The following is a 25,684-nucleotide window of genomic DNA, read 5'->3' as shown; positions in this document are numbered from 1 at the left end:
GTCAAAAATCATCCCTGTGATCAGCAAGGAGGAGCCTGGACCTTTGGGCTGGTCTATTCCACCAGGAGAAGGACAGATCCCATCCCAGCTTGGGACTCACTCCTGCCCACGGCTGGGACAGTCGCTGGGACAAGCCTGGTGGGGTGCAGATGCCTGGTGTTGGCTCGACGTAACGTGCAGCAGGCGAAAGGACTGGAGATCAAACAGCATCTTTACAACAGCCCGGACCAGAAGGTTTGCTTTATCTTACATTTAGTCACAATAAAAAAGCCAATAAAATAGTAGTAAGTGGTCACCAAAAATTATTTCAGAGTCAATAAAACAGAGAGAGAGCTTAACAAGGAAGAATGAATTGTTAACACTCCTCCTCTTCCCTGTCACATAAAATGGGCAGGGTTTTACAGGCGATGAGCAAATGCAAAGCTTCCCTGCTCTTGTGGCACAGGCAAGACCATCTCTGAAAACCCCAAAACCCCATCAGCGGCAGAGCCCCAGCTCCTGTTGCTGCTGGCTGGGGACCCTCCCTGAGGCTGTGCCCCCCCCGGCTGCAGGATGCGGCCTGTGCCCGCGTTTCCCCTTGGCTGGGGGCCGGGGAGCACTGTGGTGCCGCTGCCTTTCCCCGCACAGCCGCAGTGCTGTCGGGAGCCAGACAGCAAAACCGCGGGCGCTGAGCTGAGCTCTCGCACTGAGCAAACAAGCCTTCCAAAAGGTTTAGAGGACCACCTTCACGCACAGAGTGACCCCCCGTGTTTAAACCAAACAATCTTGACCTCTCTATGAGTTTTAACCACATAAAAGCTCACCTTTTGGACTCTCCATTAGGTTTTATGATGTGCTTCCATATTTAAATGGACATGACTCACACCAGGGTTTCTGCCGTGCCTGTGAAAGAAAGAAAAGATGAATGCCAGATGTTACGTATGACTTACTTCAGGGGGAAAAAAAGGAAAGAAAAGTAAATTAAATGTCGGGCTGGGCTTTCACAGCTCTCCCCACTCAGGTGAGCATCAGGCTGCTATTTGCATTTGCTTTAAAAATGTCAAGATCTCTTCAGAGTGAACAACCTGTTTGCTTCAATTACCCGCCTCCATCCCCATGGCCATGGTGCTTTTGAGGGGAGGAGACAGAAAACCAAGGTTGTGGTGCTGGTTCCACTCCTGAAAAGCACAGCCAGCCTGGGAACCCGAGGTGGGTGCCCAGGACACCGCAGCTGGCCCAGGGCAGCGCAAGCCCCTGGGGCTCCTGGAGGAGGCAGAGCCCCGGGCTCCTCTGGGCTGGGGGGGGATTTTCCAGCTGTGGTTTGTGGCTTCCCCAAATGCCAAGAAATTACTGATTTATTATTTTTTGAACTCAAAATTACGATACAAAGACACCCTTCTCAGGGTATTTCTATTCGCAATGTCAGTGCCACAGCCCCGGTGGGGACACACAGCCCAGCGGCACTGCTCATGATTGGCACGGCTGGGTCTCACTGGGCTCTGCAACATGAACCGGGCCAGGCCCAGGTAGAACCAGTACGGCCCAGTGCCTTTACTGGGGCAGCTGAGCTCCTGGCTCCCTGTGAGCACATGCCCCTCCCCCCCGCCCACCTCACCCTCCTCACCGGGGGGGTTCAGTAGTCTGTCAAAAGGCTGCTGGGCAAGGCTGGCGCTGTCAGCACCTCCCTGTTTATTTGTGGAGAGGAAGGGAGTGGAGGGCAGCTCCGCTTTGGGGTGACATGGTCCCTCACCCGGAAAACCTCGGGGAGGGCAGCGGGATGGCCGTGTGATGGAGGAGCTGCATGGGCAGGGGCTGAGCAGGCTGGGGAGGCACGGGCGTTTCCCACCGGTGGGCAGGGAATGGCACCCAGACGGTGGTGAGGGAGAGGGGGGTGTTTGCTACCGGGGCCTCGCTTTAGGGCTGGATCCAAAGCCTGGAGCCTTCTCTCAGCTTAATGAACTTTGTGCCGAGGACAACTTCAAGGTGTCTCTGCGGCAGACCTGGGCCAGCGAGGGCTGTCCCCATCTCTGGATTTCTTCCCAGCGAGGTTGGACTGCTTAACCCAGAGCACGATGTGGGACAGACAGACCTGTTGGGGTAAGGCACTCGGTGCAGTCTTGCAGCTTGTTTTACTTGCCATGAGTCTGGAGCACCAAGAGGCTTTGCAAAGGTGTCTCAGAGTCCCCCAGGGGAAAGAGTGAAGCTGGAGTTCAGGTGCTGCCCCCACCACTGGCACAGCACCAGGCAGGACCCAGCACTGGGAGGACGACCCCAGAGCCCCAGGTCGGTAAAACGTCACCTTCACGAAGCTCTGCCCAGCTTGCAGAAACGCTCGCTCCCTCCCTGTCTCTCCAGCACTTCCCAGCCATGCCACCTGCCCAAGGTGCATGGCGTGAACACACCGTGTGTCAGCCTGCACTCGTGCATACATCACCGGGCTGAACTGGGGCTCTTCTGCCACGCTCACAAAATCCAAATTGCTAGTTTTTGTCTAAAGCTTTAGTATTTTCCTGCGGTGGTAAGAAGCAGGCTCGGTCACTTGAAAACAACCCCTTTGTTTTACTGAGAGACTGCGACTCCACTGGTGCCTTTTCTTTGCCTAGAAGCCATAAAGGTCTCATTGTGTGAACGTGAATCTTAGCTAAACAATCCCCTTTCTGGGGCAGCGAAGGCTTCTGAGAAGCCAGATTTCATTTCTATGCGCGGTAGCAGGGATGGAGGGGGGTGAGGAGTAGGGGGGTTGTTCGGGGCTGTTTTTCAGGCTCCAGGCTTGTGCCAGACCCTCCAGTTGCAGGGCGCTTTGCCAACCAGGGAACCTGGGGGGCAGAGACCGAGGTGGCCACGTCCCATGTGTGCTGTTGTGTGCCGCAGAGGCAGTGCCTTCCCCGAGGGACCCACCCTGCACATACCCCCTCCCCTCCCTGCAAGCCTGGTGGAGGGGATTTCGGCTGCGCACAGCAAGGAACACGGCACTGGGTGCTGCAGCGACACCCCTCGTGGCAGCCCGCCCAGCCCCAGTTGTGAGCTATTGCCTTTTCCCTAGTTTGGCCTGGCCATCCACCCATTTCATTTGACCCTCTCATTTCTGCACCGGACACAGCCAAGGGTCAGTGACCCGCGCTGGGCATGTGTGGGGACACACAGGTGCTGCCCCATGGCCCCGTCTGCTCCCAGTGCATCAGCCTCCCCCCGCCACGTCCTTCCTCCAGCAGTAACATTTGCCGTATTCCTCCCTCGGCTCTGACTTGCATCAGCGTTTTCCAGGCATTTCCCTGAGTCAGCCCCCACGTGGCCCTCCCCAGCCCCGAGGTGTCACACCACTGGGCGGGCCCCGCCAGCACCCGCTCTCGCCTCGAGCGAGCCAGGTGAGCGGCGTGGGCTCGAGGGTGCCTGGCCGTGCCGGCAGCTTGGCTTCCTGCGAGAAAACCTCTGCCTGGCTCTGCGAGTAAAAGGAAGAAGAGGCAACTCCACTGCTTGCTCGTTGCTTTTCCCTCTTGGCAGTCCAGGTGCTGTCCCCCACTCCTTTCTAGCAGCATCGTTTCTTGCCCCATGGGGAGAGCAGGAGGGAGTCAGCACCAAGCCCTGCGTAACCAGCTCACAGCCCTCAGCAAACTCCAGGTCTAGTCCCAGACCGAATGACAGAGGAACCAACCTTTAGGTGCTATCTGCCCCACCAGCTCCTTGGGAAGGACAGCACGACCCACGCACCTACAGCACTGTGGGGCTGTGGTGCCAAGGGGTGGACATCTCTGCAGCGAGCATCTGCAGGGCAGAACCCAGAGCAGGCAAGAGAGGTAGGCATCATGCCTTGCCCCCACCATGAACCAGCTCGGCTGCATTTTAGGTTGTTTAAGGAAGGGTCACCCTTAAACCAGCAGAGCCAAGCAAGCGTGAAATCCCCAGGCTCATGCTGTGCGTTGGTCCTTCCCTGTGCTGGGTGCCGTACACAGGCAGCATGAAGCACGGCTTTGCCCACGCTGAGGTCACCAGATCCTGCCCATCCCATCTTTCCCAGCACAGCCCTATAACAGCCCCAAAACACAACCAGCTATTCGTGCTCAGCCCTTGTCGGGAGGCTCCTCTGGGGAGGACCCGATGCTCCACGTGGCTGCTCCTCCCCGCAGCTGGCTGGGGACCGGCACATCGACATGAAAGGGGTCCTGCTGCTCCCAACCGGGGAGGGCTCTCCTGCTGCAGACAGATGAGGCTGAAACTCCACACTAAGCATGTGTAAGGACATTAAGCTGTTGGAACTAAAGGATAATTTGAAAAGTATTTTTCTTAATACTGGCATTAGGTTTCCCTAGCTTGCAGTTGGTAAAGAGAAAAAGAATGTCCTTACTAAGGGAAAGCGGGTGAAAGCTGAACTGGCAAGTAATTAGGGGATGGTGGGTGCTCGGAGCCAGGTCCCCTTGCTTGCTCAGGGCTCTGACCACGTGTGGGGCGAGAGGGAGGCTGTTCCCAGCCCAGGCCCTGCTGAAATGCCCTTGGGGACCACTGCTTTTTTCTCACTGGCAAACTGCAGCATGGCCACACATAAGCATCCATGCCATGTCCTGCCCACACTGAGCACAGGGCTCGACGCCTGTCACAGCCCTGGAAACACTCAGGTTAGGCAAAAGCTCTGTTTGCCAGCGGTGATGGGCTGGAAGGTTTTTCATCTCCAAATCCCACAGAAAGTCCCCTTAGGTACCGGCTGAGCACTGCGACATCCTTATACAGCTGCTGAGTGAGCTGGGCATGAACAGAGAGCACAAAGCGCTCTGCAGCTTCTGGCTCCCTTCATATTTTGAGGCCTCGCTCCTTAGCTGGGGTAAATCAGTGCTGATTCAGTGCGATATGTCCGTTCTCAGCACCGTCCCGCCCCTGGACCCCGTGGGGACGGCAGCGCAGTCTCTCCCCTGCCTCTCTGCTTTCCCACCTCTGTCCCATCAAAAGCCCCATGGCCACGGGCTCTGCTCTTGCCTCTGCTTCTGCTTGATGCCTCTGCCACCACGGGCCAGGGCGGGATGTGGGGCCCGACGCTGCGCCTGCGCTCCTGAGTGCAGGAAGCTGATAAGTCGGTGGCTCGGGGAGCACGGTGAGGCGCTGTGCCACCCGCGGGGCATCAGAAGAGCCCACGGCCCTCATAGAGGAATTCCTGTGCCCTTGCAAAATGCCCGTGTGAACGGAGGCAGGAAAATTAGCTGCAATATGGCTTTTTGTGATCGCAGAGAAATTGCGAAAGGAAGGAAAATAAAAAAAGGTTCCGTTTTCCTCTTGCTCCCCTTCCCTGCAATGCTGGAAAGGCTCAGGAAGTGCCCGGCCATCAGGAACAATGTGAAAAAAAGCCAGCACCGCTTTCCCTGGTGAACCTGGCGGGGTCCCAAGCAAGGTCTGTAACACCCGGAGGGAGCAGGGCTCCCTGTGCCCCTTGCAGGCGAACGAGGGCTGGGCTTCCCCCAGCTTTTTCATCCTCTTCCGCTGCCAAACCCCGCTGCCGTGCCCCCAGTGTGATGAGCCTGGGGAAAGGGTGTGGAGGCCAGCAGGGAGGTCTCACCCTGCCTCTTTTACCACCCGTCTCCCCCAAAAATACCTTTTGACTGAGCATTGGGGCTGCCCCAAAGCTGCCTCATCCTGAGACATGCCCTCACAGACATCATGGCTGTGACAATGGAGGAGGAGGAAGGGTAGGGTCCGATTCCCAGGGTCACACCCGGTGCATCATTCACTCCAGGGTGAGGATTGCTCTGTGGACAGGACAGGTCCCCATGTCCCCACTTTGGGTCAAGGCTGCCAGCCGGTGCTTTGCCACGAGCCTGCCCCATGGCCTGGCACCCTCCAGGGCCTCGCGCATCCCCTGTGCTTGTGCTCAAATGCTGTGCTTCCCCAAATAGATGCTTTTCTGGGAATGTCCCGTGGCCCCATGGAGGCTCGGCTGGTTGGCATCGGATGACCGAAGCTGTTGCGTGCTCCCATTGTTCCCCAAGGCGGTTATTAATAGAGCACCATAATAATAGGGGATATTTATAAAACACCTCCATGCCTGAGAATCCAGAGCAATCTGCAAACCTAGGCAGGTCCCTCTGCCAGCCACAAGCGGCTCTGGCTATTGCCACAAAGGGAAAACGAACCCTATACCTCATTGAATGGTATGGGAAATGTGTGGGCTGGAGGGGCCACTGCAAAGGGCCAGTACAAGACGTGAGCGCTGGCACCGTGCTCCCATGGGGGCGCAGGGCAGGGACAACCCCATCCTGGTCACTTCCCTGCCAGCAGAGTAAAACAGGGCTGGGGAAGTCATAAATGCTCTTCCCCAGGTTGGGAAGAGCATTCCCAATTTGGCTTAGCTTTACAGATGGTAGAAATAAAACAAGGTGCAGAACTCAGAGCGGAGCCAGCCCCGCTGCACTCCATGGGCCAGGGCTGGGCTTGGTGCCTGGGAGCTGCCGTGCAGGTGAGCGGGTGCCGGCTGTGGCGGGACGGGACGGGATGGAAAGGCGCAGAGCCTGGCTGTTGCCCTGTACCACCAGCATCACAAAACCCAAACAAATTCAGTCCTCCCCCCAGCCTTGCTTGAGGAATTAGAGAAATGAGGCCATTTATGTCTTCACACGGGCGACTGAGCCTGGCAATGACCTTTGGTCACTACGGAGCGGGGCTGGATTTGAAATGTGAACTAGAGAGCAGGAGGTGAAAACCTCCGTATCCCATTACAAATCCCCAGGGATGCCCAGGGCTTGTCAAGTCACAGTGCTTTGCTGCTTATTTATTACTATTTGTCTACCATCACAGCCATCGCCAGGGCTCGCGTTACTGCTCGGGCAGTGGCCAGCTGCTCAGCGGCCTCGGGGGCCGGCCCTGCTCCTGTGAGGCTGGAGGCTGGGAGCCCAGGGCTGGGGTGGCCGCGGTGCTGCTCCTTGCTGGTCCTGCCCCGGCAGCAGGCAGGAGCAGCGCAGAGGGTGGCATGGTCCCCAGGCTGGTGACAGCAGGGAGCGCTGCCTCTGGGATGTGCTGGATGGGCGGGCAGATGAGCTGCAGCGGGAAATGGATTCACGCTTTAGGGTAATGAAGCACACAGCCCTGCACAATAAGGATCGAGATAGCACACCCCTGAGCTATGTAATGGTGAAATTAATTAACATATTGATATGCAAAATTATACACTGGCACATTCACAAGCAGATAACACCTCTCAGTACTGGCACTAGTTGCCGTGCTGGTCCCCATGCCAGCATCAGCTCCCGGTGTGGGGTCAGACTCTTTTGCAGAAGGGGGCCAAAGCAAGCCCCGGGGCAGTCCAGGGCAGGAGCCCTGGAGCAGCTTTGCTGGATCTACCCTCCCAACACAGGGGCAGGTTCCCATAACCGAACAATGGGGTTTGCAAGAAGATGTTTTATACAAGAAGTTTTAGCACCCCTGTGTGGCATCACTCTGCTATGTGTGAGCCGAGCAGCGCACAGAAAATCTGCCTGAAGCTTCATGGACTCGGCAGCAGCCTGAGTGTGCTGATGGAAACGTGAGTCTGCCGGGAGGCTGAGCCCTAGCGACTTCCCCATTAACAGCTCAGCCTCTGGGGAAAGCTGCAAACCCTCCTCACGGTGGGGATGGACACTGCGGGGCTCTCTGAGGCAGAGTTTCCTTCGGAGGCAGGAAGGTCTTTTGGAACAGCAGAGAAAAGTGCAGAGAGCTGGTAGTGATAAACTCATGTAGATGGATGTGTCTGGCCGTGACATTACATGCTTCACAGCAGAAGTGATGATAATTAAATTGCTTACAGTATGGGACAGCTGACAGGTTACTGAAGCTGCTGAAAGTCAGCAGAGCTGCATTGATTTCCACGCAGACTCAGGGGCTCTGCTTGTCACACCTGCTGGGTTACTTCCTACAGGGCTGCAGCGATTCAGGAGGAGGAGTCCCATTTTCAGAGGGGAGAAAGCACTTCAGCGCCTGTCCCAGAGTATCCACAGGTTTGCCATCTGGAGGCATTCAGACTCTGGTTGGTGATGGAGAGAGTGAACAAAGCTCAGCAAAGATGAGTAAATCAGAGCAATGCTGGTCCTGGCCTCCTGACAGGGCTTATTAATTTCCCTCGGCACTCTCTGCACTACCCAGGGACCCTTACACACTTGTGAAGACGTGATGCAGGCTGCCAAATTGCTTGGACTCTCTTGACAACGCTACCCTAAGTCTCACCGACTCTCAGGGGAATTTATGCTCTTAGATCAATGACTCTGGGAGTGCCAGCCCAAAAGTGTGCACTTCTTAAGGGACCCCGGAGGTGCTTTCCCCCAGGGCAGGCAGCAGCACGTAAGGCAGCTCGAGCAGCTCAGCTGCTGGAGGTAACTGGTTAACCTGCTGTGTTGACCCGTGTCAGGTCCCATGCCTCTTCTCAGCCCTTCACTTCTGGGAAGCTCCTTTCCCCTGTGGGGCTGCCCTGCTTGGTGCTGTAGCCCATCTTCATAGCAGCATCATTACTTCTGCATGGTGCCTCGCGTCCCTGCCACTTGCACAAGGATCCCAGGGGCGGGGGGCACAGGACGAGCACCTGCTGCTCAGTGGATCAAAACCACTCTGAGGGTAGGTCAAGAATAAAACCAAAAAAAGAGAAATGTGGAACTGTGAGAAAGTGCAACACAGGCCTAGTGCTGGATAATGGAAATTCCCAGGATTGAGGCTTGCTGGTGGCTCTTCATGCACGAAGTTAAGCTTTATTAATCCAATAAAGTGAATTGTCCAGTGCAACCTTTCCAGTAGAGCAGCCAACGTATTGAACAGGATTAACTTTGGGCTCAGAGCAAGTAAACACAATCTTTGTATCCGACGCTGAAGCATTCTGCCTCATTGCATTATTGGAGCCTGATTTATTTTCCATTTTCTTTCTTTAGCAGAGGCATATAGTGGTCAACCTGAAATTACAACCTGATTCAACATGCAACAGAAACTTCAAGGTTTCACTGAAACACAAGGTAGTCAAGTGTAAATAATGATTGTACTGTTTATGATCCTAAAACTTAGACTGGCTTCTAGTTAAAATTACATATCTGTTCCATGTGTTTGTTTTTGTTACTTGTGTTAGGAGTAGTCCAAAATGCCTAGGACTACATAACAGCTTTGGGAATATCACATTTTCTGCCCAGTGGCTGGGTTGTGCTGTAATGATTTTAGGCTTCTTGAAAACATGGACAGAGAATACATTGGCTAAGCAGGAGAAAAAACTAAATGTAAAATCTCCATAAAACAATCAATGTGTGCAGTCATTGCAAAATAATCTGCCGAACCTGTTCTTCTGTTGGTGTTCCTGTGCTGAGAGCACTTCTCATTTCAGTGCCGGGTTTTAGCGATTTCCACCTTACTTCACGCTCTGACAAACGTACAAGCACTTTGCCTGGCGCTGTGTGAAGCGCTGCGCTGTGCCAGAAGAGGCAAGCAGGTCGGAAGGTGAGTGGAGGCAGGAAAGCATGCGCAGCTTTCGCTGCGGCACTCACCCTTGTCGAGCACAGAGGGAGATCTATGACAAAGCTGTGTGGTCACTCTGTGCCCAATGGCTTGGACAAAACTTTCCTTCTGCCTGGGTACTGGGTCAGCTTCCAGCTCCTTTACTGAAAATCTGCTTCCTTGTAAAATCTCCTGTCCGAGGCATGTGGTGGGCACAGGGGGGGTCTGTGTGGCAGCCTGGGCATCTGTCTGCCTTGCCCATCTGTGGAGTGAGCAGGGCTTCGGGGCACAGCTGATGCTGCCAAGTCAAAGATGGCAGAATAGGTACGAGCTGGGGCATCGATGGATTTTCAGTATATTTCGGGAAATCTGGGTTTAATCACACCCTTTCACGTTCCTTCTGCATTAAGGTGTCAGGGCATCTCTGGGCACAGACCTCTCAAGCGTTTGCACTGCCTTTAGCGAGCGGGTGAAATGCCTGCGAGGCAGGGCTGGCATGCAGTGTGATGGGTGCTCACTGCAAACAGACAGCGGATACAATCCCACGGCCAAATTGAGTGTGGGCAATTACATTTCCCCGTTTAAACTGCCGGCCAGTCTCAGATGGATAAAGTGTTCCCCTCTGGAAGCGTTGCCATGCCCTGGGAAACAGCTGCTGTGACGAACTTGGGGGCAGCTGCCACGAGCAGAGGGCAGACGTAGCGGTGGCACGCAGCCACTCGAGCCCAGGTACGTGGCAGCAAGAGGAAGCCTGGCCATGAGTGCTCCTGGGCTTCGGTACAGCTCGAACCCGAGCCCAGATGGGGAGGGAGCAGTGGGGGAGAGAAGGGCTCAAAGGCAAATGCAAGCAGGACTTACAGGACTGGGGAAGGGGCCATCACTGCCCAAAGCACTGCCAGCAGCAGGGTACGTGGTTTGGGATGGGGGAGAGATCTCCCTACACCTGGGTGTTGGGGTTCCTTGCACAGCACACTGCCCCAACCGTGTGATCCTGATACTGTTAATTTTGCAAATGAGACCAAATCCAAAGACATCTGAGTTGAAGGCAAGCTGAGTCAATGGCCCAGCTAAGTGAAAGCTGGTGAAATGCAGACTTTCCCCTTTTTCTTCCTTGCAGCCCTGGTGAAGTGCACAGTCTCTCAAGTAGGTCTTTATAAACGATCAAAGCATCTGTGTGGCTTTTCCACTCCCAAACCAAGGTCCAGTTTAATAATGTAGCTTGTTAAATAAACAAGTGGCTATGCAGAGCCCCAGCACTGTGACGACGGAGAAGATCCGGTGTTCTCTTCCCACTCCAGCGCCAGCTGTTGATGGACATCTGTCTGTAAAACATTGGGCCTTTTATTGTTTTTAATGCAAGAAACGCCTTTTCCTGGAGACCACCACTGAATACTGCTTTGCCAGAATGGCCCCTTCACAATCCAAACAGAGAGCAAGTGAGCATAGAGGATCCATTACCCAAAAACTCAACAAAATCTTCCTCACCCATGAAAAGTGTATGCACAGCGGAGGACGATCTTGGGGAAGGGGCTTGGCGGAGGGGGCGGCTGTTCCTGGAGGGCGGCGTGCTGGGACCCGCCGGAGGAAAATGCATCCATTTTTCTATCCGATAACTCTATTGCCAGCTAACAAAAATAATCCCTTATTAAAGATACCAGGAGTCTGGCTAGTATAATGGATTCATAGAGACTGATGTGCTGAACAGTTTTCGGAGTTTCTGTGCCTTCAGAGAGACTAAAAGTATCAGCGTGCTGGTGGAGACAATCTCTCTTGCAGACAAAGTTTGGGTTCACATTTTTGCACATACATTGGGATTGTAAGCTTGAATCTGATCTCAGCCACCAAAACAGATTTGTTGGGGTCTTAGCCTGCCCAGGGAGGTGGCCCATTCAGCCTAGCATGCTTTGGGTACTTGAGGAGTGTGTGTGTAAGAAATGCTTTTCACCAAAGGCCTGGAGCCACACTATCTTAATTCTCACACTTTTGTTAGACCAGAGATTTGTTTTACTAAGAAAATATAGAAAATGCAAATGCCAGTAATCTAGTCCCTTAACTAAGCCAAATTCCACATTCTCTTAAGCTCTCAGACACTTCCACGAGCAGCATTATTTTTTCCAGCATACAAAAAGCACAGCAGGCTCTCAGAGCAGGACAGCACAGCAGAGCCACAGGAGAAGCTGTGGCACAGCTTCCACCTGTGGGGGCTGTCCTGGAGTCCCCCACCATGGGACTGAGCAGCCAGAGGGTTACAGCAGCCCTGCAGTGCCACAGGTAGCCTCAGAGTCACCTCACTGCCGGCACACGGCCCCGTGTCTGCTCCGTGGGAAGAGGTGATTTCAGGCTGACAGGTAAAAGCAGGCGTTCTTACGGATCGCTCCTGGAGGAGACATCGGCGCCCTGATAGATGCTGATCGCTAACGAGAAACGGTCCATCGGAACTGGCAGTGGCCCCAGCTCTGAGGTGCTAAATAACCCCAGTGCTTTGTTGGCAGTAGAGCAAAAATCTGGTTTTGTGCAATGGTCAGCAGAGGTGAACTCAACCAGAGCAACCTTGGGGTATGCAGGGGGGCTTCGAGGGAGAAGTTTAAGCCAGGGGTTGTTTTACTGCCTCGCAGTATTTGTGATCCTTTTTTGTGCCCGGAAAAGGTTTGCTTCAGTATAGGAAAGTTCCACCCGTCTCAGAATAGCTTTGGTTTTCCGAAAACAATTTGATGTCATCAACAATGATTTCACGCTTTGCCTCTTCAGGGGTGAAATTGCAGCTGGGTGACATTCTCACGGTATGCAGGGACACACGCAGCAGAAATTCCTCCGATTGAAGAGCGCTGGATCGCAGGGTCACCTTGTCACCTCCTCACCTTGTCGGCCTGGGCAGCAGGCGTCCCTTCAGCTCCCACCGAGGGCAGGGTCGAGGGGGGCCTGGGCCCTGCGGCTCCCTCCGGCACTCGGCTCTGCCAGCCCGAGCTCCCTGTGCCATGGCAGGGCCGTGACAGCACCAAGCCCGGACGGCCATCTCCCTGCTCCTTCCATTCCTGTTTTTTGCAGATGAAAAGAATGATTTCCTCCTGGTAACACCCAGGAGCTGGCAAGTTTCAGCCTGGAGTGATTTCTTTCTTTCTTTCTTTCTTTCTTTTTCTTTTTTTTTTTTTTTCTAAAGAGCCGTGATAAAAATAACCCCCGGGAAAAAAAAAAAAAAAGCTCAAGTGCTCAAATCCTTGAGGGCCTGACGCAACCTTCACTCGCAGGAGCAGTGGGGCCGACAATACTATAATAAAGATCTGAGGTATCACCAAGAAAAATAGGAAGCAGCCGAAGAAAAAAAGGTCACCACAGGCTCGCTGTAAACACGCTTGCTTTGCACGTACCTCGGCTTTGCTGGTGTGATTGCTCGCAGGCAAGAGTGTGACGCTGCATTTTCGGTGCTCCAGGTATTTATTTTACACTCTGGCTCCGAGTCTGAGCCTCCGAATGTAAAAACAATCAGAAGGCTGAAGTGTAAATTCTCCCTGCTGATTTATTTACTGTTGTGTTTTTATAGCACCACATGGCTCTCAGTTTGCACTGGGCCCATTCAACCAAAACCCGTGTCATACACTTCCAGAGAAATGAATGACTTTATAAATTCTCTACAATAATAATCCCACGTACAGGAATGCATGCAGAGAACACCCAGACAGGGCTGGAATGTTTTAAGAATATAATATTGTGCTTTTTTGGTCAGGGAAACACATTTCTCTCAGGGCTATGTGGTGTGGCCTAGGCTCCAGCCCTGTCTGCCTACCACCTGTAATGAGCCCTTGGGGAGATTTTAGTTCAGGCCACCCAAACCGTGAGCTGGGCAGAGACATCAGCGCCGCGATGTTAACAGCCTTAATGAAGCCCGGCCCAGCAGAGACTCAAGCATCCACAGCAGGGGAAAAAAAAAGGAAGAAAGAAAAGAAAAGGCTTTGATAGGAAAAACATCTGATCTGTGTTCTCTAATCTTTGCTTTGTTACTTAAAGCACCTTTAAAGGGCTTAATGCCTCTGGAACAGGGATCTCTTTCTCTCCCTTCAGAAATGCCACTTAGAAAAGCAGGAAACTGCTTCCCGAAAGGCATACTCTTTAAAAGAAAAGTTAACTTTAGCTTGAGGGATCCGACCGCCTCTGTTTCACAAGCTGTTTTCCCTGTTGTGTGGCTGAGCAAGGGCTTTCCCCATGGCGAGAAAGCAGCTCCCTGCGCCCACCCTGCCACGGAAAGTGATGGCAGCGGGGAGAGGAGAGGGGCGACCTGTGGAAAAAAAGGGACGGGGAGACACGAGGGTTTCCCTCTTAAATACAGCGCACGGTCAGCCAGCCTGACTGCTGCCAGCGGGGCTGGCTGGGACGCCCAGCGGCACCCCAGGGACCACGTACCGCGTTCCTCCTGCCCCAGGTGGCAGCAGGGATGCTGGGACAAGTTGCCGTCACCTGTCCGTGGTGGCTGCTGCAGCCCCCAAAACCAGGTTGGGCCCCGGGGACTGTCCTCCCCGAAGGCCACCCTCCCTGATGGCTGTCCTCTGCGCCAGGCCATATCGCAGCCCCAGTGCAGGTACAGCTGTTCCAAATGATAAACCCACTCATCTCCATGGACCCGTTAACCCAAAGCCTAGAAGGGAAACATCTGAACAAGCTCCTGGCTCTGTTCATGGAATTCCTGGACAAAGTCCATGCTAAGATCTTTTTCCCTCTAGCAGAGTATTTTTCTTTGGACCTCAGGGATGTTACAACAGCTGTTTGTAAACATTTTGCATCCAAAGTTAGCAGGGGGGTGAGCAGGGGAATCGCGTATCAACTTTGTCCTCTCAAACATCTAAAAAATGTGGTAGCTACATTGCACTGCCCCTGCAGATTTAAGAAGCCAGCCTAAAGGGCCAGTAGCCACCAGGCAGCCTCTGTGCCTCTGGCCACACGGCCTGCAGGTGCCAGCTGGCCGGGGGCGTGCGCTGCCTCTGCTGGGGCTGGAATCCATCCCTGAGCCCGCAGCCAGGTAGGGACCAGCAGGAGGAGGTTTTCTAGGGGACGAAGGAGGCAGAGGCTGATACGAGCAGTCGGAGCCAAGACGTCGCAGGGCAGGTGAGTGCTTTGTGGTGAAAAGGCAAGGCTGGGTCTGACGAGCACTTTGGAAAAGCTGGTGTCCCACTGCAAAAAGCTTGGGTGGCTGCCAGGTGGTGTAGAGCTGGGCTGGAACCCAGGTGCTGCCCCCCTCCCCACACCCTGTGCCCCTCACAGTGCCCAGCCCCAAAAACCAGACACAGAGCCGGGTCCTTCCCTGTCCTCCCCTCCACCACGAGTCCCTGCTCAGAGCCAGCTGAGGTCGTTATTAAAAGGAGAAAACTTGCAAAAAGATGTCAATAATCTCCCTGCATGGTAATAGGGACAGAATTATATCCTGACATGACTGCATAAAAGGATTTCTGGGTTTTGGAAGGATTATTGCTTTTCTACCCAGCCCGAAATGGTCTGGTCCCTGTGGGAGCTCAGCCCCGCTGTGTGAAGCTGTTGAACTGTGACCCCTGGAGACACCTGCAGGCTCTGCAGCCCTGACCCAAGATCTTAAAGCCAGGACAGCCGGGTCTTGTCACCCTCCAGAGAGAGCTGCAAGGGTCACAGCACCAGGCACCGCAGGGCTGGGGGGCAGCTGCGGGCCACCTGACTTGGCAAGGTTTTTCCCATCCCTTTTTCTTCTCAGGGTGCCCTTGAGATTGTGTTACCTGTCATCATATCTGGCAACAAGTGTATTTTAAGAGACATCTTTAAAACTGTGTCCAGTGACAGGCTCCCGTTCGTACATTGCCCGGCGTTTGCTCCCTCAGGCTTTCCCCGCCGGAGATGCCTCGGCTGCTCGGTTCCTCCCGATGCCTCCGCGCTCCTCGCGGCCGGCCCTGATTGACTGGCGCCGTGTGCTGGCACAGCCCCGCCGGCCTGACAGCTCCGCGGGTGTTTTTCTGGACGTGATGGATTGGCACAGGCCATCAGCAGAACCCAGAATTTTTCTTTCCATCCTTTGCTGGCAATCTTTCAGCTGATGTTGGGAGGACCTTATTTGCTTTCTTCTTCGACTAACACTTTCCCTGGACGCTAAAAATATTGGCAATGGTGCTGACGCTGGCAACAAGTCGAGAGTATTTTTTCCAGCTCCAGTGAAAAGGTGAGCCATGACTCATTGTGCTCAGCCTGACACCAAATAATTCGGGGCATAGATGAGTGCAAGATTTGCGAGTGTTTTGCGTGCATGTGCTGCGGCTGCTGCTCGCTTTCTTTCTTGTCTGATGCTATTCAAGGCAACCCAAACCTAAACAGAGAAACACAGCAGACTGGAGCACACGACCTCTGCAGACTGCTGGCATGCCATTGGCAGTGTGAGCTGCCTGAAGTGGGGGCAGGGGGGCTGCCAGTGCCAGTTCAGTGCCCGGATTTTGCAGCAGAGGGCCACTGCAGTCTGCTGAGAGCACTAAATGCTTACCCAAGGACTGAGACGCCTGGTCCCAGGTACAGCGTGGGGTCCCGAGGCTCGGTTAGCATGTCAGCTTGTGCGGAGGTGCTTATGGACGTCACAGCCCAAAGCAAAGTGACCAGGATGTATGCTGTAGGTAATTGCTCAGTAAGAGAGGAGAAAGACAAGGTGGAACTGGTCCGTGGGCTTTCCCAGGAGAAGAGCCTTGGCAAATAAAAGCAGAGCACAAGCCAGAGGCAGGGAATTACTGTTATCTGCTGCTGACCATGCCCACTGCCTGCTTTCTGCTCTCCCAGCCAGATGCCCTGCTCTGCACCAGATGTGGTCCCTCCGCTGCTTGCTGCCACTCAGACGCTGCCTTGCCTTTGCTGCCTGTCCCGTCAGACTGAAACAATACAGGACATGTTTTACAAGGTACTTCTGCTGTGAGGAGGGAGAATTTGTAATTTTATGGAGCTTGTAAATGAACTTGTAAAGTCCTTTAAAGCCCACAGCTTGGGCATTTCAGCCTAATGATGCTCAGGGATAAAGGACAGCAAGGGCAGAGGTGAAAGGGGCCAAATTCATTGCTGAGGAGACTGCAGGCACTGGAGGTTATGCAGGGAATGAGTTAGTAATTGTTTAACTATTACCTTTACAAAATTAGCCTAGCTTGTCTCCCTTGCAGCTCTTGAGAGCCGCTCAGGGTTAGTTATATCCTCGTGGGGATACGTGAGCATGAAAAGCTCCAGGTCAGCACAGCAGATACACTGAAAGGCCCCAAATGAGCTCCTTCTGGTTTGCACTTCCCCAAGTACGGTGGCAACTTACACCTCTGGCAGGTTTTGTTTATGTGCCTCAGAGGTCGGGGTGAGCACCCACGGGCAGCGACACCGCAGAAATGTAAGGTACCTGCTGAAGCAGCCCCAAGAAGGAATAAATAGCCATCTGTTGCAAAGAACCAACTGTGAACATAACTGAAGGCAAACGATAGTAACAGCGAGCGTTACACAGGGGCTTCTAATAAAGCCCACTCTGTGTCCCGAGCCAAGCGTTTACCTGCTGCTGTAGGCTCAGCAAGGTAATTATTCCATGGGCAGCCAGGATGATTGATGGAGATATTCATTAAACACAAACCTGACACTTTGCTCTCTAAGTCCAAATAATCCCGACAGGCTCTCTTGGAATCGGGCACCCTCCCCTCGGCACGTTTTTGATGGGGGGGTTCAAACTAAAAGCAGCAGGCGAGTACCGGCGCCCAGACCTGATGAGGGGATCCCGGCTCGCTTCTGAGGGCCGAGGGCAGGTGCTCGGGCCAGAGCCAGCTGTGCACACACAGACCCTAAGCAGAGAGTATTAGGCTGTGACAGCTGCAGCTGGCTCTGAAATAAGCACTGAGCATGAAGAGATTATGATAGATTTTGCCTGTATTATGAAACTGATTTTACATCATATACAAGGTAAAAAAACAATCTGTCTCTCAAAGGGCTGGAAATCCTTCTATAGGGCCAGAGCCGCCAGCAGAGCTGAGCTAACAGCATCTTCTGGGCACAGTGGCTGCTCTGCAGCAGGCGGCACAGAAAAAGCTGGTATCCGGTAGTCTGGCTTTTGTTTGAGGTAGAAATGAGCTTATTCTTTCTTTTATCCTAATAAAACAGCTTTCAAATGCCTTTCCTATTTTTGACCAAGAACCAGTCTGCTTTGGTCCAGCTGTTTTTGTAGAAATAAAAGTAGGGGAGAAGGACTCGTGCCCTCTCTCTTCGTCATCACCAGCACGGGATGCCGTTCCCATTGGGGACGATCACACTGTGTTTGCTGCGCTTCTAGGATGAGGCTGCAATGACAAGACTGAGCTGCTGGCAGTGCCTGCCCGTCCGTACCGAAGGACTTGGTTTCAGCAGGTTTGGAAAGAAACGGCCTCAGAGCAGAGGGGAGGCCAAAGCGATGGGGGCTCCAGTGCAGCCCAACCTGGGGCCCTTCTGTCACTGCTACTCCATGAGCTGGGGGTTTCAGTCCGTAGTCAGCGATTCCTTGTGCCAGGCAGACTTCAGTGGTAGGTCACAAAGCCATCAGTCTTACAGTGCTGAATAATACCAATTGCACAACCAGAATCACCTCATTAGTCCTCTAGTAACTGCCGTGCAGAAGAGAAGTGTTTAAAGGAATGGTGGAATACAACTTTTAAAAACCACAAACATTTTTACTAGTATCTCTGCAGCTATTAAAATGCCAATGCCGCTGGTAAAGGGCTTTTGTTACTGGTGAGAGGCTGTACAGCTCGTAGTGAATTTTTATGAGTAGATTGAACTATACGATTTGAGAGCAAATAGGATACGTGCTCATTTCTTGAGCAGATCACCTGTTCTGTGACTGAAATAGCATCTAATTGCCCTTCAGTTAATGCCACAAAACAACACCCATGCCAAAACTGAAGAAAAGCATTATAAATATATATATAACTTCAGACCTTATAAAACCTTGGCAGACATGTCTTAATGAAAGGAAGTTCCGATTTTGGACACCATAAGGTCTCTGTAAAAAAGCTATCAATGCCTGTTACCTTCACACAAAGGTAGATTCTTTGTCAATAACTCTGCTGTGAACTGGCAGAGTACCTCTTGGGCAGCAACCAGCTCCCAGGACAACGTCAGCAAAAGCTCTGTAAGCAGGGTAAGGCTCTCCCACACCTTTGCTCTCCAGGGGCAAGGGAAGGGCTCATGGGCACTGAGGAAGGGGCCCACAGGGTCTCAGCGGAGCAAATCAGCAGGTTTTGTCTAAGGATGGACAGTGCCCCAGCAGCAAGTCACAGAACTGGGAAGCGGGGCTAGAAAATGATGACTTAAACACATGATCCAGACAAACATGTCATGGGGAGATCCCTTGATGGGCCGTAAGGAGTTTGTTTGAATCCTTGGAAAGCTTTAATTGGTTTTTCTTTCCAGATGATCCATCAAGCAACCCCGCTGCGAGAGCAAGGACTCTGCTGCAGGCAGCCGGCTTCAGCACAGCCTGTGCGTGGCTCCACGTGCTCTTGCCCTGCTTGGGGCGCCTGCTGCTGCGAGACAGCTGAGGGTGGCTGGAGAGGCCACTGCTGCTTCTCTCTGCAGTCAAACTACTGGAAAGAACCAACTGGGGTAATAGGACTAGAAAATAAGAGCTTGTAAATTCCTTGCTGGATATGGGTGGGTGTTTGAAGTCTTGCCTGATGGCTGTAGGGTGCCACTTTGACCATCTCAAGCCAGGTTCAGAGCAACAAAGTGATTTGCTCCTAAAATGATGAGGATGTGAAGGACCAGCCTCCTGAGTAGCCACAACGTGGACCATGCGTCTTCATTGCCCACAGACAAAAAATGCTGCCTTTTCCCATCACCCTTCTGTAAGCCTTAACCACAGCAACCCCCAAGGTCTAAGGAGCCCTTCAGCTAACTCAGGTGAGAAACGCAGCTTGAACAAAGATAACCTTTGGCTTGGGAAAATAGAGTAGTCTGAGCCACAGATGGCTGAGCTTTAGGGGTGTTTCTGGTGCAAGCTTGCCCTGCTCTCCCCTAGGCACTGACCACTGCTGGATGCAGGAGGTGGGCTTTGGTGAAGCTGTGGTTGGATCCTGCCTGCTGCACCTTGCCAGGGCCCTGGATAGCAACGGGAGCTGGTGGGAACCAGCACTCCAGGACATTTGCTGGGTAAATACTCACAGAGCTGTGTGTTTTAGGTGTTTTACTTGCTCTTGACTCTCTTTGAAAGCTGGTGAAAGGCTCGTGGTTCCCAGGGTGCATCTGACCCCTGTGGGATGGATCCTGGCTTCCTGCATGAACCAGGTGCCGGTTGCGGTGCCTGGGGAAATCCGCATGGGGAAGCAGGATGCGTCAAGGGCTTCAGGCTCACCTCGCAGCATTATTTAGTCAGTGGGGTTATGGGAAATAGCCTGAGCTATCCAGGAACTGACAGTGGGACCCCATCCTGTTATCATGCTATACGATTGCCCATCAGGAAATGACATAAATACCCTCGATACTCTCTATTTTATTTTTCACTATTGTGAAGCATCTTTTCTGTTTTGTTTCTGCTGGCAGTGGGTGACCAGTTCCAGTGCCCTGGCTCCCCACATCCTGCTGGGCAAGGTCTGCCTCTGGCCCTCAGAGATTCAGGCAAAGGATGTGCCTGTTTGCCAGTGTTTTTTCTCGCCGCCCCAGTGATATTGCCTAGGTCAGAAAATAAACTAATTTGGAAAGTGGCAGGAAGGCAGGCTTTTATTGAGCTGCCTGTGTTGAATGTGCACAGCAAGATGGGCACCGTGTGTCAGCCAGGACACGTGCTGTGGGACTGTGAGATCCCGTGGGTCCGGCTGTTGTGATCCAGAGGGACTGTGGGTCACTGCATCCCAGCAGCTGGACCTTTCTTCTTGGAAACCTGCTTCTGCCTTGAGCGACCCTAACAGCAGCGTCCTTCGTGTAACTTTGGCACCTTGCGTCCTGCCTGTCCTCTGAGAATGGAAGTTCCTTTTCTTTGCATCTCTATAAATATATGAAATGTTACTGCAGATTAACTGTGATCTGAGGGCTATGCAACAAACTGCTACTCACGACACTCACAAGACCCAGGGGAGCACCTGCCTGTGCAGTGAATACCTTTGTCCTCCCTTGCCCTGGTCGCAGGCTCCTGGAGGGCAGCGATGTGGCTGCCCCGGGTCCACCCAGCACCGCACACTGAGCAGGTCCTGTCATTGAAACACCAGCCTGAGACCTGGGCAAGGGAATCCTCTTGCTCTCGTCTGCCTGTCCTGCTCCGAACAGCCCAGGGAGAACTGTCACAGGGTGATTCTCTGATTTACAGCAGCAATGTGGGAGAGTATTTCTAGCTCAGGTAACAGCTGTTTTGTTAATTCCCAATTTCTCCCATAATCTGTATATTTTTGTCCCAGCTAGGGCACGGTCTGTGATATATGATGGAGAGCTCCCCCATTAATCAAGTGCAAGTGAAAGCATAAACTGGTTTTTATTAGTTTTCAGAGTGCCAGGTCACATAAATTAACTGGAGCCTGTGTTTAATGTGTCCTGAGCAGTGTATCCCACCTTTTCTGGTAAGACAACACATCTCACAGAAACTTGCTTTACCTGCACGGGCAGCAGGACCGTGCCCTTTTGTGTGGCCCTTGGGGTGACTTCTGCCTACACTGCCACACTGGGATTGGGCTGATTATTAGAAGGACAGAGTTGTAATGAGCCTAAGCTGAGATTCAGAAACAGAAACACGAGAAGTGGGGCAATGAAAATGGTGTCCTGCTTATTATGTTTCTTATGCAGCAACTTTCCTAAAACTTCAAGAAACAAAAATATCCACCATTTTAATTACAACAGCATTGCTGGGGCTGTCCTGGCACTAGATCTTGTATTTACATTTTGGGTGGCCTCCCTATCCCTGAGAAAAGGGGCTTTTATTATTACTAGAGGTTATAGATGAGAGAAACTAAGGCAAACTGAGATGACACAGCGGGTGTGCTGGCAGCGTGGGCAGAGCCAGGAGCCAGCCCATACCTCTTGAGAGAGACGTGGAGGATGTAACTGTGAGACCAAGCAAAGCTTCCCGAAACGATTTCACTGCAACCCAGTATGCTCCTGCATCTGAAACTCAGCTGTTTAGGGCAAAGCCATGCTATGAAAAAAATAGTGACTCAGCTTTTCACGGGTTCCACTGCATTTACTTTTTCTGTGGTACACAGGGAGTATCCCTCCAAGGGCCTGGGGTTTTTTTGGAAGGAAGGGGTGTAACCAATTCATTAGCTGACCCTGGCATCCCTGATTTGCATAGGATGCTCCTGCTCTGTAACTCTAGAGTAATGATGGTGATTATAAACACATGACGGAGAGGGGTGAAGGTGGTGAAAACCACTGTAATCACACATGGGGCAACGTGCTGATGGACGGGCTGTGGTTGCAGGATCCTGGGCTCTGGGCAGCCCGCTGTGCTCCCACGCGCTGCGGAAAATTCCCCATAGGGGCTCTGCTGCTCTTCCCGCAGGAATCCTGCTGCCCCCACAAGGGTCCTCCCAACATGGAGCCGTTGCAATTGGGCTAGGGAGAAAATAAAATATTGCCTCTATGAAATGTTGTCATCCAACTCCCAGATCAGAGCCTGTGATCCTGCACGTGCAGTCTAGACAGCCTGTGTCTCAGTCCCGCAGCTCAGAGCCCCTGGCTTGGCAAAGGCAGGGCAGCTGGAGCACAGCGACCAGGTCGTGTCTGCACACTCCTGGCCTGGAAGGGTGCAGAGGCTGCCCAGGTGCTGACGCAGACAGGAGCCACCTTTGGGCTGCTCTAACCCATGCTGGCTGCCAAGCCCCTGTGCTTGCTCTTGTATTGTAGGTGGGCCCGTGCTCTCTCCTGACCTTAAATATTCTCGTTTGATCTTATTTGGATATCCAAATTTTGCTCCAAACACCTCCCATTCTTCTTTGTCATCAGAAGCACCTCAGCATGAGGACCAGATGTGGTACCTGCTCTCCCATCACCCATTCACTCATACACAGGCTATTAATCTGCGCAGGAGAGTATTATAAATGGTTTGATATGTATGTAAATCCCCAAGCTGGAGTGTTGTTCTTGGCAGCTTCTTCCACGAATTGATGCACAAAACTGTTTTCTTTGAAGTCTGCAAACAATTTGCTGGATCTCAGCACCTTCCATATGAATTAGCTGGGGCTCAGTGTGGGAGATGGGCTGCGCCAGACTAACCTGCCCCTTCCTTTGGGGAGCTGTCAGATCTTCCTCCTGCCTTCTTTCAGATGAATGCAGATTTCTGGTGGTCTGTCCCACTTGCCTCTGATGCACCCCAAACAGCTGCAGATAAGATTCCAGTGACTTCATTTTCCTGCTCCTTTGAGAAGGTTCAAGCTGGAAAACACCTCAAGCCCCTCTCAGGACTTCATTTTTGTCTGTCATGGTCTTAAGGACCTGGGCATGGGCTGAGCCTTCTTTGTGTTAGCTCTCCTAGCAATATTCCTGGTCGCCACCGTACCGTTTCATCTCTAGAGAGTAGCTTGCAGCAGTCTTTCGTGTTAACTTCTCCTTGTCCTCCAGTCAGGAGGGACAGTCAGCAAAGAAGTCTTTCACTGTTTGCAGCAGGCTTTAGATGAGCTGCACACTCCTAAATTGCAGGGAGCCCAGGACCCACCCAGGTGTGTCTACATTCAAAACTGAGGGCTGAATGCCACCTGTTCAGCACTGTGTCAATCCACCCACATTTTCTGCAAAGCCAAGATAAGGAACACTGGCATGCTTAATGGCTTCATGTCAAAACTGTTCAACTGCCCCCAGACTTGGAAGCCCAGTGAAGGCATGGACTCCCTATGATGTCCATACATTAAAATGTGACACACAATGGAAGAGGGACTACTGGACAAACAGTTAGCTTCTTGCTTTTCTCTAGTTATGGATTATGTATTTAACAGATTTCTACTCTATTGTCATATAATTCCCCTCAGTAGGGAGGCTTGTTTTAACCAAATACACCACATTTTTCCTTGTTTTTCTAAGACTAAACCATCTGTGCACCAGGGAGTTTTTTTATGGGCTATGAAGGAACACTTCTAGGTGCAAAGTATCAACATTCCTGTAAAATTAAATTAATTACCTGTTAGGAACAAGGATTCCTTTTTCCCTGGTTTGATTAAAATTCCTGGGTCTGCCCTCCAGTTCCCTTCCAAACTGGGAACGCACTCAGATTAATCAAGGCTAAAGACATTTCTGCTCGCTATTCAAAACATTGCAACCCGTGTTTTCCCTTATCATAGTGCTGTTCAGTCACACACTGCCACGGAGGAATGGCTTGGTTGGGGCACAGGGACCGTGTTCATGCTTCCTTTAACTCAGGTCCTACCTTTCGTCCCTTTAGAGTCACTGTGACATCTTCCAGTGCTATGAGTCCAAAAGAAAAACCTCCTCCACAGGGACACAAGGTGCTCAGAGCTAGCAAATGCACGTGGCAAGGTGGAAGAACCTAGGTTGTAATTTCACTGGTTCATCTTTCCTAAGAGGTCTGTGCCTCATTTTTGCTGCTCTTCTCTGAGACTGACGCATAACTTTCCTATCCTTCCTTATCTTTAATTTTCAGATGGCATCACCTTAAAAACGGCTGCTATCATATCCTTCCCTTTGGTATGAAAAGGATCCATAACCCCTCAAAGCAAACGGCTCCATTTTGGCAGGTATGTGCTCAAAATTCAGTGATTAGTGTAAAATATACTGGACGTTTTGGTGTGGAAGGAAAGTAGGGAGGCAAAAGAGACATGGAGCACTGCAGAAACCTATATAAACCCAAGAAGCCTCTTTAGATTAGAGCTGGGGCAAAATCTTTTCACAAAAATAAACTACTCCCTTAGAAAATATACTGTCCTCCTTCTGATCGAAATACAGAATTGCCAGCTGCACAGTTGTTATTTGTGCTTTTGAAAGCCATTTCAAAGACAGGAGAATTTCACAACAAGCTTACCAATCAAGCAATTTATGGATCAAATATGGAGAAATCACAACCAAAATGGTGGGATACCCAGTGAACACCCTCCCAGCTGTTAAAGCAGTTCAAGGATTTGGGCAGTGAAAACTTGGCCAATTTAGCTTAAGAAGCCCAGCATATAGCCATCTGTCTGATCAGAGCCTTCAGGGAAAACAAGCATGTTGGAACATGAAGGGCTGCCCATGGAGATGTTCACATCTCTAGGTTAATGCACGCTTCTTTAACGCAGCCTCAGTCACTGGAGCAAACCCTCCGTGGTCTTCTCAGCAATTGCATGCTACAAACGTTGGAAGCAGATAGAAGCACTTAGAGCTAGAAGTTATAACTTTCTACATTCTTACAGTTGGGTCTTGAGTTTTTAGGCAGTTGATTCAAGAGATCACCTACAACAGAGATGTGTCTATGTGTCCCCCCAGGTCCCCGAGAACAGAGCCCTGTCTTACACTCCTGTGTGCAGTTGGCACCAGCAGAGCTTTACGTGTCTTGGACAAGGGGTTTCCCTCACTTCTCTTGGAAGATGTTTAGAAACCATCCCCTGGACATTCTTTGGTTTTAGCTTATTATTTAGCGTGACGGTACTCATGGTGTTAGTGCAAGTCCACGCAGGCGCATCCGTGGGCTGAGCTGGCCCAGCAAGAGCTCCCTGCTGAGACTGTCGGGCTGGGGAGCAGACAGCCCGTGCTGGCACGCGGCTCACAGGAACTCGGCACCTTTAAGACAATTCTGTGGCCGTGTTCATGCAGGAGGAGGAGTTTCCCCCTTTCTTTTCGTCCATGTGACACACACTGAAGGATCCCTGAAATATTAAAATAAACAGAAAGCTTGACTTGCAGAACCTGTCTGCTAAGCCAGGAATCACATTTCTTGCTGCAGTTTCAAACCGTCATCCAGAGACTTGTAAAACATTGACAAAAACCTCTGTGCCCCCAGAGCTTTCAACAAAAACAACAGCCCAGCACTTGCACCCATCCCTGAAAGAGCAAATATTTTAGAATCTGTTCCCGCTTCACTCTCCTTGCTTTTACTCCTACAAAAGGAGGAGCTCCGAGCACATTCTCCTTTGTAATTTCAATTCCTTTTCCATTCTTTCTCTTCTAGCTGATTTAAGGATTAGAAGGCCCCAACATGCCAGATGTGGGGGAAGTGAGCTTAATGGATGTAGTAAAAGAAATGCAAGGAAAACCCCTGATCTAAGGCCCATTTCCTGCTAACTCTCATCGCCGCCTGCTTTCAATGAGCAACGCCTGATCTCTTGTTCGACAGAGCACTGCTAGCATGTCAAGTGGGACTGCTTGAGGACAGCTTATTACTGCAAGGTGGAGTAAA

General features: G+C 52.0%; 1 protein-coding gene across 1 annotated transcript in view; it reads right to left on the bottom strand.

The window, feature by feature from the left end:
• Nucleotides 1-25,684, bottom strand: part of TBX1 (T-box transcription factor 1) — a 183,571-nt gene that overhangs the window by 45,530 nt on the left and 112,357 nt on the right. Inside the window, exon 3 of the mRNA XM_040576668.1 lies at nucleotides 804-882. Within this exon, the coding sequence (XP_040432602.1) occupies nucleotides 804-819 (16 nt within the window). The 5' untranslated portion in view covers nucleotides 820-882. The remainder of the gene's footprint in view (nucleotides 1-803; nucleotides 883-25,684) is intronic.

This window comes from Cygnus olor, chromosome 17 (assembly GCF_009769625.2).
Source record: "Cygnus olor isolate bCygOlo1 chromosome 17, bCygOlo1.pri.v2, whole genome shotgun sequence".
Lineage (NCBI taxonomy): Eukaryota > Metazoa > Chordata > Aves > Anseriformes > Anatidae > Cygnus > Cygnus olor.
This window is presented reverse-complemented; position numbering and strand designations above follow the sequence as displayed.